This window comes from Hermetia illucens, chromosome 4 (genome assembly GCF_905115235.1).
Source record: "Hermetia illucens chromosome 4, iHerIll2.2.curated.20191125, whole genome shotgun sequence".
NCBI lineage: Eukaryota > Metazoa > Arthropoda > Insecta > Diptera > Stratiomyidae > Hermetia > Hermetia illucens.
In genome coordinates this window covers 143,633,298-143,653,925 of record NC_051852.1, presented here as the reverse complement: position 1 = coordinate 143,653,925, position 20,628 = coordinate 143,633,298, and the positions used below count along the sequence as shown (strand labels likewise).

At 42.7% G+C, this 20,628-nt stretch overlaps 1 protein-coding gene across 1 annotated transcript in view; it reads right to left on the bottom strand.

The window, feature by feature from the left end:
- Positions 1–466: 466 nt before the first annotated feature.
- The window catches only part of LOC119654626, a 34,095-nt gene continuing 13,933 nt past the window's right edge, over positions 467–20,628 (bottom strand). The window contains exons 2-6 of the mRNA XM_038060098.1: positions 1,729–2,128; positions 1,583–1,669; positions 1,415–1,519; positions 1,163–1,297; positions 467–1,090 (exon numbers count right to left, since the gene is read on the bottom strand). Coding sequence (XP_037916026.1) covers positions 575–1,090; positions 1,163–1,297; positions 1,415–1,519; positions 1,583–1,669; positions 1,729–2,128 — 1,243 coding nt within the window. The 3' untranslated portion in view covers positions 467–574. The remainder of the gene's footprint in view (positions 1,091–1,162; positions 1,298–1,414; positions 1,520–1,582; positions 1,670–1,728; positions 2,129–20,628) is intronic.

The following is a 20,628-nucleotide window of genomic DNA, read 5'->3' as shown; positions in this document are numbered from 1 at the left end:
GAAATCTATGAGCGATACCATGACCGTCAGGTTATGGATAAAATCCGACTCAATAGGTTACGGTGGGCGGATCACTTAATCCGTATGGATGAGGATGATCCAGTCCGAAAAGTCTATAAGGCCAATATCTATGGTAGGAAAAGAAGACACGGTTGACCCTGCCTGAGATGGAGCGATGGCGTAGACCAGGACGTCAGACAGCTTTTGGGGATATCGCATTGGTAGACCTCGGCGCAAAACCTTGTTAAGGCAGGCCTAGACCGGATACCGGTTGTTGTGCCGTTGATGATGATGATGGTGATGATGAATGTTTTTCACGCGCCTTCTGTTAATAAAAAAAAATGTGTAACTGATATGAAAAAGTACTCCCGAATAGGAAGTCTTTAATAAGCCGGTATAATACTAGGCGACAACCATGATCTGACAATCAAGAAAATAAGTTTCAGCAGGGCTGGATAACATCATGTCTAATTTACACTAGAATTAGTTTTTATTCCTAACATTTAATACATATAATGTAAAGATCACAACTTAACTCAGTACATTTACATTGCTAACTACAAACAAATAACAATCACGCTCCAGACGTCACAAATGACTCTGTATACCACGTCGTTCGGGGATTTGCTTCATCCGAAGTATTTGACGCACCACTAAGAACAGATCCTACCCCGCTATCAGTACTGTACCGACTAGAAGGATGCAGTTGCAGTCTGGGGCCCGGACGTCTGAAGATATCACTGACTTTTTGGTATTTCTCCTGTATTTTCTCTTTCTCTTCAATAGCAAAGGACCTCATCATGGCCATGATAAGATCCACACAGGGTTCCTGCGATTCGCCGGAGAAGTCACACTCTTGTATCTTTCGTTTTTGGTAGAAAAGTGAGAAATTCTTTTTGCCAACCACAATTCCTATCCTCTCCCTGGGGTAATAGCCGCGGTATATTAGCTTTTTCTCTTTTATGATTTCGGTGTAAACGACGGCTCTTTCAAATATGAAAAGGCGACATTTGTAGGTCCGCCGTTGGGCGTGGTCGTAATTGTTGAAGTCGAAGCATCGTTTGAAACAGCCCTGGTAGAGTAGGTTTATCTAAAGTGCGGAAGGAGTAAGAAAGTACATTAGTTTAAACTTTTGATGTAAAAAAATCCTAGAAAAGCTTACGTCGAAACATTCCTGAATATCATTAATCTGCATGGCTGAATTCACGGTCTCCAACAGGTTCCGAATATGCTTCTCTACTTTACAGCAGAGAGCCACTTCAGTTTTGTATTTTACTATGTCACCTTTGAAGTATTTCTGAAATCATAGAACAAAATGAAAAAGGACGTCCTTCCACTATCAATGGAACCACGAAAACCTTAAGCTACAAGATTCTAGGCGTTTTTGCTTTTCTATACGATTTGTGAAACTTACCGATATCAATTCCTCAAACAGTAAACCATATCGTGGCAGTCTTTGGATTGGCTGGACTAGGAAACTATCAATACCTAACTTATCACCAGCAAGTTCTTGAATATTCTAGAAAGGAATGAAGGTCTTCATCAATCTCCAGTAGCCCAGGGGCTCCAACTCTACACTTACCTTAAAATAAAGCTTTTCCTCTATGCAAATTTTCTCTGAGTTACTTTTGTTTATGGCGTACAGGACGTATCCATAAAACCTGTTTTCCTGCAGGAAAGAAAAACAACCATTACACATGTTTCCCCCACCTCGAATCCTTCACCCACCATTAATAACTCGTAAAACCTCTCACATATTTTCGCAACAGCATTTCGGTTCTCATTCAACATCGGTAACAGTTCGTTCTCGTGTAATTCCACAATTTGTTCGATGTTTCCGAAAAGGAAATACTTTTTGCCCCGCAGATTAGCTGGAAGATTTATCTCATTTTCGTAGATGCTAACATAATTTTTAAGGCCCCGCTTCAATGTGTCAACGTAACTCTGTTCGGTCGCTATCAGCTCGTTGATTATGTGACATTCATGGGATTCAATGTTGTTGTCGAGTTGCTTATTGGCAGCGCTGGCAAACTCCTCCTTCGTGATGATGGGTTTACGCTCCTTACAGGAGTATGATTTATAGACTACATGTCGATTTGTTGCTTCGGGAACTGGATGACTGTGTGGTCTGGAAAGGATGAATATTGGATGAATTTGAAAAATTGAGTAGAAGTAATTGCGTGCAAAAATGTGATAGTGGTTGGGAAAAGGGATTTCACTTACACTAAAAATGTGGAATTTGTCTTTATGTTACTGGACGGCTTTAAAATAATCATCTCTGACAGTGCTTTAAATCTTAAGGAAGCAACAAGTACTAATACGAGTATCTTCAGCTTCTGCAACATACTTTTATAAGTTGCAAAAGTCTTAATGAATATCTGCAACGCTCTTCAGATGCTGCCCTTTATTTGAAAAATGTAATCAAAGTATCTTAGATTGTCCTCTGGGGGTCTCATACCATTTACATGAGCGCTGGACTACTATCTCTCCAAAGAAGTTGGCTCTCTTCACTGTATAGGTCATCCAGTGCCGCTATGTAACGTAAGCTTGAGTAACAGCCTCTTCATTTGAGATTTGAAAAACCTTCTTGCAATTTCATTCAAAAAAGATATTTGGAAATACTAGTAATGATGTCAGAAGTACTTCAGAAAACTTCGGATTACTTTGAAGGATATTTTTGATCAATTAGAAAAAATCCACCCGGACTGCGTCCTATTCCTTCATTCTCGCCATACCAAAACAGGAGTATCTAAACGTTCCTCCCCTAGCCCTTTACCTCTTCCAACATTTTATATGTCTCCTTGTTCAGACCTGACGAGAAAAAGCGATAGGGTAGTTCTGGACGTGCCCGGATTTTCTGGAAAGATTTTTAATGAAATGAAACCATAATAGTATCCCGGCTCACTCCGTGCCCAGTTCTTCCATATAACCTGCACCACAGCACAATAGAGATACTCTCTCTAGAGTCTTACCGTCCTGCCCTTACGCAAAATATTTCGCGGATGTAGAGTTGTATTTATCCGAGGCAATCACCGCGATAAAGAAGTAACTGAAAGACACAAGTCTAGTGCACGCTGTGGACAAAAGGGAGGCGGTTCTGATCACAAAACCTTGAAAAGAAGCTCGCATGGGAACAGGAATGGGATGATGAGCGGTCTTTGAAAGTCGCCGACAGAGAGGAATCATTAATCAGGTGGCCACATCGTTGAGGGAAAAGGGTGGATGAACCCACAGATTGGTTTCCAACAACAACATATGAACGTATGGTGAGTCTAGCGGATAGTAGCACCGGAAAGTCTAATTGTGGAATTCAGGGCAGGCTGAGAAGTCGAGGAAAAGCGGTAGCGAATGCAATCGGCAGCCGAAGGGAAAGGTTAGAGTCAAGTCTAACCCGCGACGTAATACTTTGTATAGTTTTCTCCATAATTTAGACCGAAATCTTGCAGTCAAGATCCAGCCAAACACGCGTCTACTTCCACAGCCTTCAGAGTACAAAAGTATAGAAGAGGAAGGCAAACATTCTGTTGAAAATGATCTAACGATGCCATCGAAAATTCTTCTACGACGGCAATTTGTCTGGAGTGAAGCTCTGGCAGTCAAAGGGTAGTATAGGTCCCAGGGCGAAACGTGGATTGGTACCCATGATGGAGCATAAAGCCTGGAAAACGCCTGCTGAACTAACACCAACAGCTTTACTACCAAAGGTGGTGATTGCTAGGAGTTCTTTCTTTATGAAAAACTGCAGACGCAGAAGGCTGAAGGCGAGCGGCTAAAAGCGGGACAAAATGTACCAATTGGTCCTCCAGGTTGAGGGCTGGGTAGGGCTGACAACCCTACACGGAAAACAACTTGTTAAGAAGCCACGAAAATAACCTAGGACAGGATGGATTTTACAACGACGAACCCGGCAACGACAACGGATTAACGATTTGCGCATTTTTTCATGGAACGTGCGCTCCCTGTACAGACCGAATGCTGCTGAGCAGCTAGCCGATACCTTGTCCGACTATAAGGCTGATGTTTCCTGGAGAAGTGAGAAGAGCCGCTACACCATATATCGAGTTGGGGAAAAAGAAATGTCGCATATGTGATCGAAATTTGACGCTTTATTTAACATACTAAGAATTATCCGATTTAAGTCAAATATGCGCCGTTTTGTTCGCAAACGTATTGCCATTCAGAAGGCAACTTCATTATCCCCCTTATAAAACCCCCCTCCTTATTTGCAATAAACTCAGACAGCCAGTTTTCGCAATCCTCTTTTGAGGCCAACTCAGTAGCACCAAGAGCGTTTTGCATGGACCGAAAGAGATGGTAATCACTTGGTGCCAAGTCTGGACTATACAGTGGGTGCGATAGGACATTCCAGCCGAGCTCCCGTAGCTTCTGGCACGTCGTCAAAGATGTGTGAGGCCGAGCGTTGTCCTGGTGGACCACAACACCATTCCTATTGACCAAATCTGGCCGCTTCTGGTCATTCGCCTGCTTCAAACGGTCGAGTTGCTCACAGTAGAGGACCGAATCGAGGGTCAGGCCGTAGTTGAGCAGCTCATAGTGGATGATTCGGTTCCAATCCCACCAAACACATAGCATAATCTTCCTGGCCGTCAATCCGGGCTTGGCAATGATTTCATTTAGGTTGACATTTAGAAAATTCCCTATGCTTGGCTCAAAGTTCAGTATGTATTCTGAGACCTCAAAGGAACCAAGGCCTTATATTCCGGCCAATTTCAGTAAAGAAGTATTTCACACTGTTCACAATCTAGTGCATTCATTCATGTGGACAACGAATTAATTAGTCGCCACAATGTATTTCTTTCGGTCCTTAAACAAGGACATTAATTCTTAGTTCAGACAGTGCAAGGCATGCCAGAAGTGCAAGGCTACGAAATATATGAGGGAGACATAGGTGCGTTCCCTCGATCCACCAAGCGTTTCCACACAATTCATCTCCATTTAGTTAGCCCTTGCGAAACTGGCACGGTTTCAAGTATAGCCTCGCAATCATCGATAGGTTCACGTGTTGACCCTGAAGCACTCTGTCGAGAATGGATTTCGTGTTTTCGTGTGCCAACAGTTAAAACCACCGACCAGGGAATGCAATTCGAGTCATCTGTTTTCTCCGAGTTGAGCGAACTCGTCGGCTTCAATCGCTAATAAACAACTGCGTACCGGCCACAGTCTAATGGGATGTTTGCAGAGAATACAGAACGCTGAAGGCCGCTATGATGACACAAGTTAACCCTTCTTGGTTACAAGTCTTGCCACTCGCTCTACTTAGCTTCCAGACAGCCAACCGCGAGGAATTTGCTGTAAGTCCCACGGAGCTGGTATACGTGGAGAACCTGTGTGTCTTCAGCGACCTCATTCTCAACATTAGATTGCGCTTAACCAACCGGTTTTAGCGATTGCTCAGTAACGCAATGAGGAAGATAAAGTTGCCACTACCCGCCAACCACGCAAAAAATGTGGCCGACGTTTGCAGAGGTCTCGACTCCTGCACGCATGTCCTAATTAGGACGGACGTCTCGCGTAGTCCTCGAGCAAAGCCCACACCATTTTAGCCTCAACGACAGAGGCACGATCAATTCTGAGAAAAGTAGGGAGAGAAATCGTGAAGTCGGGAAAGAGCTCATCATAATAAAAATGCTGAACATCTTAATGAAAATAAAGTTATTTGTCTAATGGGAAGAATTTAATAAATAACCTACTCATTTACAAAACCCTTCTTCAGTTTTTGTCTCGTTCACAAGCGAGATTGGCTTGTCATAATGGGTTGCATCATTGTAACTTTTCGCATTCCAGAGCTCAGATGCGATGTGACAATTCAATTGCACTGGCAGTCTCTATTAGTTTTACGTGAGCACCTGCCAGTGGACTTAATCCCCACAATGAGAGCCCTACTGAGACAAACGCAACGATACCAGTCTATATTGAGTGTGTGGCCGTATTTATTTATACTGGTGGATGCAAGACCTACCTAAATGTCTACCGAGCTTTGGAGTACGGCACACGTGTTTAAATGCACACCGCGTTTTAAGCCTGAAGGTCTCTCGTTCGATTAAACGTAACCAACAACCCAAAGGTCAAAGGGTAGTATAGGTCCCGGGGCGAAACGTGGATTTGTACCCACGATGGAGCATAAAACCTGGGAAATGCCTGCTGAACCAACACCAACAGCTCTACTACCAAACCCTATCTCCACATCCACGTGGTGACCGCTGGGAGCTCTTTCTCGACGAAAAGCTGCAGACGGAGAAGGATGAAGGCGAGTCTCCCGCGCCTAAAAACGGGACAAATTGTACCAACTGGTCCTCCAGGTTGGGGGTTGGGTAGGGCTGACAACCCTACACGGAAAACAACTCGTTACGAAGCCACAACAGGAGCCTCGGACAGGACGGATTTTAAAACGACGGACCCGGCAACGACAGCGGAACAACGATTTGCGCATTTTCTCATGGAAAGTGTGCTCCCTGTACAGAGATGAAGCTGATGAGCAGCTAGCCGATACCCTGTCCCAATATAGGGCTGATATAACAGCGTTGCAAGAGATGCGATTGACAGGGACCGGTTTCCTGGAGAAGAGCCATTACACCATATATTACAGCGGTCATCCAGTAAACCATGTGCTCGGAGTAGGTTTCTTAGTCAGCCAAAAAATGAAACCTGCTGTTATCGGCTTTGAAAACATAAGCGAACGGCTATGCACTCTGCGCTTGCGAGGCAAGTTTAGAAATATAAGCCTCATAAACGTTCACGCCCCTACAGAGGAGACTGCAGAGTCGGAGAAGGATACCTTCTACGAGGCAGTAGAACGAACCCTCGAAGCCTGTCCCAGATATGATATCAAAATCATACTTGGGGATTTTAACAGCCAAGTAGGGAAGGAGCCAGTATTCAGGCGATACGTTGGCTCCCATAGTTTACACGAAAAAACAAATGATAACGGACTGCGGACTATTCAATTAGCAGGGTCACACGAAATGGTTGTTGGAAGTACCTGGTTTGCGCGGAAAGCGGTCCACAAACATACGTGGGCCTCTCCAGACGGGACCACTTCCAACCAAATTGACCACGTGTTGATCGAACGCCGCCACCTCTCAGCCTTGATGAATGTCAGAACACATAGGGGAGCCAATATAGACTCGGATCACAATCTCGTTGGCATGGTGCTCCGAGCCCAAATAACAATACCACCTAGAATCCCCTCTGACAATCAGGTAAGAGTTAACACTGAAGCCATCCACAACACAACCCTCCGCGACACCTATAAAAGGGAAATGGATGCTGCAATAACCGCAGTCAACAGAGGACCTGGAGATGAAGCATCAACAAATGATCTTCACAATCACCTGAAGAACGTTATCATGGATACGGCCACAAACATACTTGGCCCCAGCCGCAAAAGGAGTCGGAACGGTTGGTTTGACGATGAATGTAAGCTAGCAACGCAACGGAAGAATGCCGCATACCGAGTAATGTTGCATTCTCAAAGAACGCGGGCGCGCGCAGAGACTTATCACGAACTCCGTCGAACGGAGAAGCGACTTCACAGACGGAAAAAGGAAGCCTGGGAGAACCAACAAGTCTGTGAACTAGAAAAGTACAGGGAGAACCGCACCAGGCGCGGAAGTTTTACCAACAAGTCAGCAGGATGAATCCTTATACACCTCGATTTCCGACAGAATGGCATATTAGAGCGATGGATTGAATACTTTGATGAGCTACTGAACAACCAGAACATCGGCGAGTTGGAGGTCCCGCCAACTGAAGACGACGGACAAATACTGCCACCACCAAGTTTAGGAGAAACAGTCCGTGCAATTCATCGGCTAAATAATCATAAGTCGCCAGGAGCCGATGGAATTACAGCCAAATTGGTTAAATATGGAGGCGACCAGTTACACCAAGTGGTTCATCAACTTGTGCTCAAGGTATGGGATAGCGAATCAATGCCTGACGATTGGCAACGAGGCATTATCTGTCTCATACATAAAAAGGGAGATATCACACAGTGCAGCAATTATAGAGGTATCACGTTGCTGAGTACCATCTATAAGATATTCTCCGCTATCTTGCTAGGCCGGATAGCCCCATACGCCCAGAACATCATTGGCCCATACCAAAGAGGCTTCAGAGGCGACGAAATTAATAAGACTGACTAGGCTGACCCTGACCAATGTGCGAGGCCAGATAAAAGCAGCAGGATCACTCTCAAGACCATTCGACATCAACAACGGTCTACGACAAGGGGATGCCCTATCATGCGTCCTCTTTAACCTGGCCCTCGAGAAAGTGATCCGTGATGCTGAGGTAAATGCAAGACGTACGATCCTCTTCAAGTCCGTCCAACTACTGGCCTATGCTGACGATATCGACATCATGGGAAGAACCACCTGAGACGTACAAACGGCCTTCATCCAGATCGAGCAGGCGGCGCGAGATCTTGGGCTGCACATCAATGAAGGTAAGACAAAATATATGGTGGCAACGTCAGCACCGAAGACGAACCAACCAACAACATCAAACCGCAACAAACACGAAGAAGAATAAGGATAGGAGAATACAACTTTGAGACCGTTGACAATTTCTCCTATCTAGGGTCGAAAATCACAACCGATAACAACTACGATGATGAAATCCGCACACGGTTGTTGTCAGCCAGCAGAGCCTATTTCAGCTTACAAAGACTGTTCCGCTCGAAACGTCTCACCATAGGGTCAAACCTCTTACTGTATAAGACTATGATCTTGCCAGTCCCCATGTATTCCTCGGAAACTTGGGTTCTTAGCAAGAAAAATTGCGATCTCTTGGCCGCGTTCGAGAAAAGAATCCTCCGAAGAATTTTTGGCCCCCTACATGAGGATGGACGATTCCGTAGCCTACACAATGACGAAATCTATGAGCGATACCATGACCGTCCGGTTGTGGATAAAATCCGGCTCAATAGGTTACGGTGGGCGGGTCACTTAATCCGTATGGATGAAGATGATCCCACCCGGAAAGTCTATAAGGGCAATATCGATGGTAGAAAAAGAAGACGAGGCAGACCCTGCCTAAGATGGAGCGATGGCGTAGGTCAGGACGCCAGACAGCTTTTAGGGATATCGAATTGGTGGACCCCGGCGCAAAACCGGGATGTCTGGAGTTCCTTATTAAGGCAGGCCTAGACCGGATACCGGTTGTTGCGCCGTTGATGATGATGAACAACCCCTATGAAGCTCCCACAAGGGAGTCAACCGCAAGCAACCGAGCTGGATTCACATGCTCCAATATTTCTCATGAAACGTTAGAATTCAGGGACTATCCCGGTTCGCATGGAACCAGTATACCTATGGTAAGGTTTCGTTACCGAAGCAACTTTCGATGAGTCCCCGTGCAGACTCGGATCTGATTGCCTTAATTAGGCCATTGAGCAGTCGTCAAATGCATTACGGCCAGCAAACCAAAGTGAATGCAGCATTTCCTGGTACCATCACGAGGAGAAAGCGTGGTACGCTTTAATGCTCTTGTTATGAACGCAACAGAAATTTTCGATACCCTATACGTGTTAGTGTCAGTTTTTGACAAAGCGATGCAGATCTTTCTCGCCACCCCGAGTGTCCAGTTTATCGTAAAAATCTTTGTACTTGATCGCTTAGGGGACAGCTATTGCTTTGTTTGCTTTCTGGTTGGCAATTTTATAAATTTGCCAATTGGCGAGCGTTTTATAATCGAAAAACTTGTGATAGAGGCGTTGCTTTTCACGGACCTTTCTTTCGACATCTCATTCCAAAGCCAAGATTTCGGTTTATGAACAGCTTACCCGGCTTGATGACCCCGAGGGCTGCAAAGCCCGCTTTGTGGATGATGTCTTTAATTTGGTTCCACGGTCCTCCCACATTCGTAATGGTTGGTAATCGCGGAAGTGAGATCATTTCTTCTTTCCTCTCACAAAATCGTCACGATTTAATGCGTGGCTGTTTTATCGGTGTCTTGATTCAGCCAATTAACGATGGTCTCATAGGGAATGGCTTTGCAATCAGTTATGGTGGTAAAAGGTCGTCGTTTTATGAGAATACAGTCGATTTGCGTTCTACTGTTCCCACTATAAAATGTAGTAAGATGAGACAATAGTTTGATCAACCATGTATTTATAAATACAAGGTCAATAAGGTCTCCTGCAATGATTATATAGTCATCAGCAGGCACGTCGTAAATCCTTACATCGAGAAGTTGCCAAAAGCCATCTTTCTCGGGATCAGGTCGGCTTGTTTGTGGTGCGTACGCGGTGAAGAGGTGACTAGTGCAATCAGCTGATATAATGGTGACCGGCGGTCACCAAATCGTTCAATATCTTTAATGGCGTCAAGGAAACCCTTGGAGATGGTAAAGCCGCAGATGATAATGTTTGGGCTACCAAAATAGAGACCTTTATATTCATTTTCGCCACTTTCGCGTTCTATGTCACAACTTTTGGCACCAAACCATCGTGTTTCTTGTTGAGCAGAGATATCAATACGCCTTTTCCGAAGGGCTCTTGCGCATTCCTCGGTCTTTCCAGTCAGGGGGCCAACGTACGAGGGGTTTCAAGAGAGCAAGTGAAGAAATACCAGACATGAATCCAAGATCGGCCAAGGACTTTGCATACATATATCAACAGATCTATTACAGAGCTAAGTATCGTGACAGTGCTTTCTTGTGAGTACGCTATTGTTGTGTAAACCACTTGGGAGGCTCTCTTTCAAAAGAAATTTCGGAGGATTAAAGTTGAATTTGGTATTCTCAGTGGAAGTGACAAATCCTGCAAAATAGCCCCTCACGAGAGTACTCTCATACTATAAATGAGCCTTTCATTAACCAAGAAATTCCATACATACAATAGATTTTGATTTTTAAATTTTGAAAATTAAATTGAAAATGAATTAAAATTGGAAATGAATATTGTCTCAGACTTCATAATCTGGTTTCTTATAATGTTAACTAGGCAAATATTTTCTTTGTGACAAGACAGGGAGAGAGGCTAAGTGCACAAATATTTACAAGAAAACATAGGGGACGACCATATTAGCTAGAAACGCTTGCAATAAAATCAACAGTCTTTTGGTTACGCAAGCATTCTTTCTACGTTAATAGCAGAAACAGCAACTAATTGTATGTATGGCATTGAACTTTCAAATCTATTAGAGACTTTCTAGTTATCTATTATAATACCATTAGCTACTTGAGCTCAACGCCAGATTATTGCTCCAGATATAGCGATTTGATCGGTTTTTTCATTGCTCATGGATTCGATTAAACAAGCAACTGAGGGATGAGCCATTTTTTCCCCTAAACGGCAGTCCCTGTTTAGCGTTGGGATAACCCAACGAAAATTATTGATAGAGTTTTCAAAAGTTTACAACAAATTTCATCTTTACTGTTCGGAATCGAAATTAGCAGATACGCAAACTATTATATTTCACAATCTTTTCAGTAGGAGTTAGAATAGAACTTTTCCCATAACGGGCTTTTAACCGACTTGGGAATTCTAAATTCGCATAATAATTGGTTTTCTGGTGTAGGGAAGGTTGCAATATGTTGATGCATGGATGGGAATATCAAAGTTTTATAGATTTCGAATTATTATTGGTATTTTGTGGTTTTAGGAAGACGAGATTTATTATCGAGTTCTAATGTCTGGGTTAGGAAAAGTTAGTAATTGTTAAGGGTAGCAAATTTCGGGAAAGAATTAATTATGGTAAAGCAAGGGAGAATGTATAAAAGGATGTGGCTGTCTTGTATGTTAATTTATTGGGTTTTCATTAATGTAGGTCAGTATCCCATTCTCGCGATATTTACGAATTATATGTGTCGACCTCCAGTTAGCATCCTCTTAGGTTGTTATTACAGTTTCCTGATGGAATCTTTATTTTTTATCAAATTTCTAACATCCCCCGGATACAATATAATATATTTTCTAAAAGCTTATTGATAGGCTTGTTTTTTTTATGGATTATGGAGTAGTGTTTATACGCATTAACGCCTCAGATTAGCAACTTTAAGGTTGGTCTACGAAAAAAAAACAGATAATCAATCTTAACAAGGTGCTTTGTGGAGGTTTTTTCCCAGAAATCATTCTCCTAAAATGAGAACAAAAATATAGATTCACCGACAAAGATATATTTTGCACCTATACTCGAAAACACGGCGATAACATCGCATTCGCAATCTTTCGAATAAATCCAATATCTGAGTCTATAAAAAGCCCAATAAAAATTCTCCGAGACGTATTCGAACAATGCACGTTTTGATTATATAAAAACATAATAAACTAACCTTAGTGTTGCGTAGCCATTAATTCTCCTCATGTTGCTTAGGGTATGAATCACTCGAATAAAAATAATGTCGTGAAAATAATAATCAAATCAATTCCCGAACTGGAATTGCCTTTAGAAGCAACAACGAAGACCACATTCTTCCCATACATACATTACGTGATCACTTGACACCAATTTCGTATTACATTTTAGGTGATGTCATTAACAACCGAACAAACAATACATGCAACAAAACATCGTGATCAGCTGAACAAATTGAAACCTGATAGTATCTGAATGTTATTATTATGCACTGTAAAGAGGTGGAAAAACTCAGACTAGTACCGAAGGGAGGTGCAAAGGTAGCACCGCACTTTTCTCTGAGTACGTTGCTCTCGATCAGATACCGGGGCTGCAACTAGCTTCCGCGAGGGTAGTTCGGCTTAGGCACAACAGAAGTTACTAAAATCTGGAAAATAAATCACTTTTGGCTGAATAAATATTAGGTTTTATGTGGCGTAGAGTACAATGGGGACCTTGCCTATCTGTTAAACAGATAGTTCAACAAATAACATAGGCAGCGGCAGACAGGTGTTTTCTAACTTTTATAGGTACGAGCTGACATCTAAGTGAATGATGTAGTAGTTGGCTATCATCTATGGTAGGTTAAGAGGAAGTTACGTGAAAAAGTGGAAGTTTTTGAAAAGTCAATAATTTAGAGCATTTTATTTTAAACATCTTACATTTTTATTTCAAATCAAAGATGGACCTGACAAAGGTTTCTAAGTAGTTACTTTGAACATATATGCACGTGTAATAACTGGAGTCAAGCAATGGACTGCAGGATAAACTGCCGAGAAATATACCTCCCGAAAATCACTCCGAGGGTGATAAGTTTTCTCCAAACCTCTCATCTACCAAGACCGTTAGTGAGTGGTGATAGCCACACTCGGTTCGAGATAATCCTAGCATTAACAAAAGCGCCACGGATCGAAAAACACCGCCCCCAATCCAGGGTGTCATGCGAACTGTGCCCATTGGATAGTTGAGGTAACTGACTGTATTTGAACGAAGCCTCACTGATACCTGGTCGCCTTAGTAGGTAAGTTTGACCTTACTCTGCTACAGGGGCCTATGGCATGACAGACTTCCTAACCCCCATACTCGTGGCAATCAAAAGGGTACACCAATGAATATTAAACAAGTCGGGAAACCGGAAGCTAGACGCTTCAGGTATGAAAGGTTTTGTGTATTTCTTTTATAAAGAGATTTGGGTGTACATTTGTCCTATTAGCATGTAGCACGTAAAATATGCATATATTATGTGAAAATATCCACTTTCAAGTGATATTGACATTCATAGTCTTGCATTTGCAGAGGAGCGACAGATTTCACCTAGTATAACTTTGTTAGTAATAGTGCGATTTTCACCAAATTTGGCAGGATCATGATCTATACTGTAGCCTATATTGTTGCAAAATTTTGTGATTCTAGGGTGAACTTAAGGTGGGTTTCATATCAATTACTAAAAATTAAAGTAACATACTATTATTAACTTTATTTGAACAGGTATCGTTATGGAGGGTATTTCGGAGCCTAGGCACCATATAATGGCAGCCCCCTGATTTTTTCTAGATTTTTCGGTTGGGTAGTTCCTGAGAATGGGTTCCTTAAAAAAATTACCACTTTCAACCCCCCGCACTCACCACCTTTTCAACGAAAGGCAAAACTAAGACCGGCTTCGAAAAGTACTAACCGAGACCTTTAATTTGATACCCCACATGACTACATTTGATGAAAAAAAATGTACACCCCCCTTTTGCATGTATAGGGATCCCCCCTTAAATTCATCGTAAAAGAATGTAGCTCACTATATGCGTGAGCCGTCACAGTTCCCACCTTTCTACCAAATTTGGTGTCAATCGCTATAACCGTCTCCGAGAAAAATACGTGTGACGGACAGACAGACAGACAGATAGACAGACAGACAGCATGACAGACAGACAGACAGTAAACCGATTTTAATAAGGTTTTGCTTTACAAACAAAACCTTAAAAAACAAGCAGACAGGACCCAGTACCGCACACAAGCTGGCCCTCTAGGTAAAGGCACACCTCCGAAGCACCAAAAACCAAAAGGGAAGCAATGTAGTCAACGTCAACATTGGCCAACTGCGAGAACCACAACTAACAAAGGCCACTCCACAAAAAGCAGCAACAGGAGAAAGCACGTTTGAAATCAGTTTATCATACATCAGGAAAGAGACAGGCCTCAGTAGCGCCGATGCCATCATAATCAGAGCCAAAAAACCGAAGATTAGTCCACATAGGTGTATCAAGAGCAGGGAAATCCTGGATATGTCAGGGTGAAATTGGAGTCAGGAACTCCACCACTAGCTATGCTAGTGCGGTTAAGGGCATTCGGGTAACCATACTGCGAGAAACGTTTTCGGAGCAAATACTTACTCATGATGAGCAGGAGAGTATCGAAGACCTTGTCGTCAAGCAAATGTGCAAGGGATGGAATGCGAAACTGATACGGGATACGCTTTCGACTAGGTCATATACTGGTGGACACACATGGTGAGACGCAAGATTTTATGGGCTTGTTAATTGCTCAAAATGATGATCTCCACACGCGATTATAGTGAGTTTTCAGAAGCAAGGTAAACTCCTCACGATCGGGGTCCTGGAGGCAATCAAACGTCAAAATTCCCATATCAACTATAGATTTGGCAATATACCTGTGCACGTGCACAAAAGAAAGACACTTCGGAGAAGACATCGGGTGGAAAATCTACCGCAATCTCCTGTTAGTGAAGAGTAGAAGCAGAACAACTTTCAAAAGTGGAAAAGAGCTCTAATGGAGCCAATGGCCAGCACTAAATAGCCAAGGTAACCATCCACCATGCAAGTCCTGCATCTGCAGTGATTGCAAAAGCAATCTCGAAGGACAATATTGGAATAGTGCTGGCTCAAGAACACTGGGTGTACCGAGGGAAGATTTGTGGTCTGCAAGGAAAAAAATATGCAGATAATTTGGGACCCCTCTTGCGAAAAGCCAAGGTCTAGCATCATTCTTAAACGGTATTTAAAATATATATGCCTTTCACTGGAACTGGAGACCTCGTGACTGTTCAAGTTTCACTAAAAGCCGCGGGGGGGGGACTTGGAAGGCACTCATGGCATCGGGCTACTTCCCAGGAGGTAACACGCGGATCCCACCGAAGTTAGTCGTTAGACTGGTGAAGTTCTGTAAAAAGGAGCTTCTGCCATTTCTCCTCGGCCGCGATATCAACGCCCATCACAAAGGCGAAAGGCCACCGACACTAATCGAGGACGTCTGTATCTTCTTGAATTTATTCTTAGCAATAAGTTAGGAATATATAACATAAGGAACACTCCAACATTCATGACCAACACTAGACAAAAGGTACTAAACACAACAGGAATTCGAAGGTGTCGGACGAGTCCTCTATTTGGAATTACATGACAATCACATTTGACAATGAAGGCAACTCTGAACTAAAAAGAATATTAAGGAACCCCAGGAGAACGGACTGTGACTCCTATGTAAGCAACAACACGGCCCACCTAGAAAGAGGCAGTAATATCATAAGTGAACTGGAATTGGAAACAGTAGTGGCAGACCTCAAGAAGCATATGAGGCAAGCTGTCCGGCTAAAACAGTTAAGTCATGAAGTAAGGTACTCTAGCGGAACAGAAACCTAGCCAGAATAAGAACAGGGGACAGTCCGGACAAACTAAACCGCGGTTAGTCAAGGTATACAAATGCACTCACTACGTACAGAAACGCGATTAGGGAAGCTAAACGGAACAGTTTCAGGGGGTTCTGTGAAGGGATGATACAAACCACAGAAGCAGGCTGGCTATACAAACCTGTCTATCTCAAGAAAGAAGATGGGGCATTTACCAAGAATAAGGTGGACAGAGTAAGTCTGTTTCGCGGAACCCATTTGCCGGGTTTCTACCCCATGACAATAGGAAACAATATTCCACCTGGCACTCCAACAACAAACGGGGAAGAAAGATGAAATCGAAACTTGTAAAAGAGGTCTGCTCGGAAATTCGGGTAATGTGGGCAATGGGAACCTCTAAGCCACTGAAATCGCCCGAAATAGATGGCATCTTCCCTTGCCCACATGGTGGTGTACTATCACCGCTTATGTGGAGCATGGTAGTGGATGAACTCCTAAGGGGGTTAGCAAATACTGAAATACAGGTCCAGGGTTGCGCAGACGACATTGTTTTGATCTGCAGGGGCAAATACGAGGATACCCTATTTGATGAATCCAAACTGGACTAAAACTTACTAGTGCCTGATGCGCTAGGAAGCATAAGCTTAATCTCCTGAGAGCTATTGGGGATATGGCATGGAGGTGAAACGAAAAACAGAGGTTAAATATTTAGGAATTACACTAAACCATAAATTACTCTGGAGGACCGCTGTTGGAAATACTTGCCGGAAACCTACAAGGGCTTTGATGACTTGCAGGTCCATAGCAGGGAAGGAATGGGGCTGCACACCAAAGATACTACTTTGGATATACATTGTAATAGTAAAGCCTATAGTTATCTAAGGCTGGTAATCTAGGCAGAAAGACCCGAATTCATCATACAACCAGAGAGTTACACAAACTTCAAAGATTGGCATGCGTGTATTTCAGTAGGGCAATGAGACCATGCTCAATGGCATTCTTTGAAGTCTTTCTGCGATTAACTTCTCTCCATCTGTACATACCGATGCAAGCAAGGAGGGCAGGGAATATCAGGAAGGTAATAAGACAGCCGACGGACTGGTCATCAAGAGAGCAGGGACGCCTTTACACGGATCAAAACCGTTCTGTGGAAACAGAAACGGGTTCGTGGCAATAACATTAAAAAATGAAGAGGAACGGCTGTGGAGACTATACTGGGTGAACCTATCAGGAATGGAGCATTCCAGGATGTTTATTGGGTAAATCGAACACATAGCGGACTATTTAAACCTCACCAAGAAAAACCTCCGAATTATAGTGGGAATACTCGCTCTTCACTACCGACTAAACTATCACAAGGGGAAATTAGGAATATCTACGGACACTGTTTACAAGTTTTGTGCGGACTTGATTTTCAGGAAGTTTTTTCAAATTTCAAAATTTTATCATAATTTTTTGTAAACAGATAGGTGAGGCATGATCTGATGAATTGCCTTTGCCCTAGGCGGAACCATTAGCACATGTGGGTTCTATACCCTAAACGAAGAGTCTGGGGACCACAAAAAGGTTATGGTTTTGTTCTCGCAAACTGCCTCGAAGTATCATGCTCTGCGCTTGCAGTGTAATAATGGCGCCATATTTCATTATGTAGAAGTGATGAAAACATCTAGGAATGATAGGAGAAATCATGTTCCGACTTTCGATTATTGAAATAATTCAAGAAATATTTAAGACAATGTACTTTAACATTCTCACTTTCCGAAAAATTTACCTCTTCAACTGCTCTACGCCGCATATTTATAGGACGACCGACTCGCCCACTATACTGAGAGAGCGAGTTGTATTGAGTAACCAGTAACAAAGGGTTCGCCCTTTCTCAATATGTGTTATGTGATATTTTCACTTTGTAATCTATATGACCCATAGGCCGACACAATTTTTCATTAGTTATTATCTCAAGCCAGCCCAGATGACATGAGATATTTGAGGAAAGGTGACATCGTCCATTAGATCCCTCTATGTTCTCTAGACAAGGTGCCTAATAAATGTCATAACAACAAGAAAAATGTCGATAAAAAGATGCAAACCTGCCGTCTATACCTTGATGTTACGGTGGCTTACCATGTCACCCATGAGAATCATATTGAAGTGCCTCCTCCATCTTTCCAGCCGCTCATCATCATAGGTAAGAAGCCAATCAGAAGCATCCTGCACAGGATTATCGAAAGGCTTACGCCCACATCCCCAGGCCTTTTGTGATACGATAACGGTACTAAAATCGTTGTTATTTAGGGTATCTTCCCGCTTCTCTCATCAACGAGGAACTCAGTTTGCGATGACGTACGCTGCGCTGTACTTCCTTTTCTTTGTCACGGTGATAGAGCTCCAGGATGTCACAATAACTCTCTCTCCCCCGCAGCCATCAAAAGAGCTGTGGGCTCGTTACGTTCATCAATAAGGTGGACGTTTCCATCATCAACTAGGTCTTGTGATGTCCGTTTGAAACGGGGCCGACAATTTCAGGTTTTACAGAATTTATGTCTTTTGCACACCCACTGATACGGCCGTATAGAATCTGGGAGGCTAACGTTCCGTTTTCCTACGAGCGGACGTAGGACTAGCATGAAAAAAAGCTAGACGGCCATCAATGTCAACATTGCTCCTATTACGTACAGGCAAAAGGTAACCTCTAAATCTACCATTTCCACCTCGTGCCAGAGCTTCTATTCATAACGCCAAAAGCGAGGTGGCGAAAGTTGCTCTAACCTTCGAATGTTTCACCGTTGTTGTTTCTACCACAGGACCGTGCCCAAACATCAAAAGCAAGACTTTGCATTAAGATCACCTTAACCTTAAACAAGTCGGAATACCGGAAGCTCGCGCTTCGGCTATAAAGGTTTTGTGTTCATCTTAGGTGAGAAACTTCAACGCACATTTTTCCGTCCGTATATAGCTACAAATCCTTCATATTTTTCCAAACTACGAGACATACGTACATATTACAGCCATAGATATCACACCCTAAACAAACAAACTGCCTATTACCGAATACTGTACACATATATGCACGTATATAAATTGATCGTACCCATATTTCCGATTTACTTCTTATATCTATTTGAATTAGGCACTACCCGCAAAGTTCATTAGCACGCATATATTATATACCTACATACACACATGTCTGGTTGGAGTAATTGATATTCATATACAAGTGACTAAAAAACTAAAACAAAATAATTCTCTGCGACCCAATTCATAAGAGCTCATTTCGTTGTGGTATTGACGAATTGATATGTGATGATGACGTCATGCAGGTTGTAGAGTGCACGAAATTCACAAAAAATTGTAAAGTTTCACCCCCTATAACTTAGTTAATAATAGTTGGATTTTCTTCAAACTTGACCAAACTGTGCATTATGTTCTTCATTATACGCATGCCAAATTTTGTACTTCTGGGATGAACATAAGGGGGGTTGCCGGGTAAATTTCTAAAATGTGGAAATATACTATTATTAACTTTATTTGTGCATATATCGGAACCGGATATATTTTGAGGCCTAGATTTCGTAGAGATGCACCACTGTGATTTTTTTCAGATTTTTCGGTTGGATAGGTTCGGAGAACGAGCCCTGTTACACTTTTTGTGGGTCATATTTTGAACCCTCACTCCCCTATGTTTCATCTAATATCAAATATTGAACCAGATTCGAAAAGTACTAATTGAGACCTTTCATTTGATACCCTACATGACTACATTCTGTGAAAAAAAAATTTGCACCCTCCATTCACATGTATGGGGAGCCCCCCCTTAAACTTAACACAAGATGGCGCCACTTACTGCATATAAAGGGATCACCAGATTACATACTCTCACCAATTTTCGTGACAATCGGTCTAGTCGTTTCCGAATAAATCGGGTGTGACAGACAGACAGACAGACGGACAGACGGACAGACAGACACCGTCTCGATTCTAATAAGGTTTTGCTTCACACAAAACCTTAAAAAGCGGATTAAGTAGCGTCCAGAAACTGTCGTCAAATTTAAGTTAAGCCAGCATGAAAGCCTTGTGATTGTCCATTCTGGATATGGAAAACGGAGAAGACGATAATTGAAAACACTTTGGAAGTAGAAATCGTAGGATAGTTGTGTGTCCTCCGAGAATTTTGAGGAGATATTCCTTGCAGCTTTAGAAACAGGTCATGAATAGGAGAGAACTTAATTTCCAAAAATGAGCCAGCTTTTAAAATGTTTAACGAAGGCACTCGATACTGCAATGCAACGACGGCATCTACATCACATTAAGAAACCAAACTACTGGTGGAATCAGAAAATCTCGGCATTGGAATCATCTTGTATGCAACTTTGCTATAGAACTTGGAGTAAGCCGGAGCACTAACAGCGGGAAAAAATATGGGGAGCCTTCAAAGGGACGTAACAAAAAAGTAAACGAGATTGTTACACACATCTGTCCTTTGAAACCAATATGGATTCGTGGATCGCTGCCTAAAAAACTGTAACGAACAAGATGCGAAGGCAAACAACACTTTAAGTGACGTAATTGTGGCTCTCGTTAGAAATGATTTTAAACCTTCTTCATCAGCAAGAAGTAAACGGACCTCTGTCAACG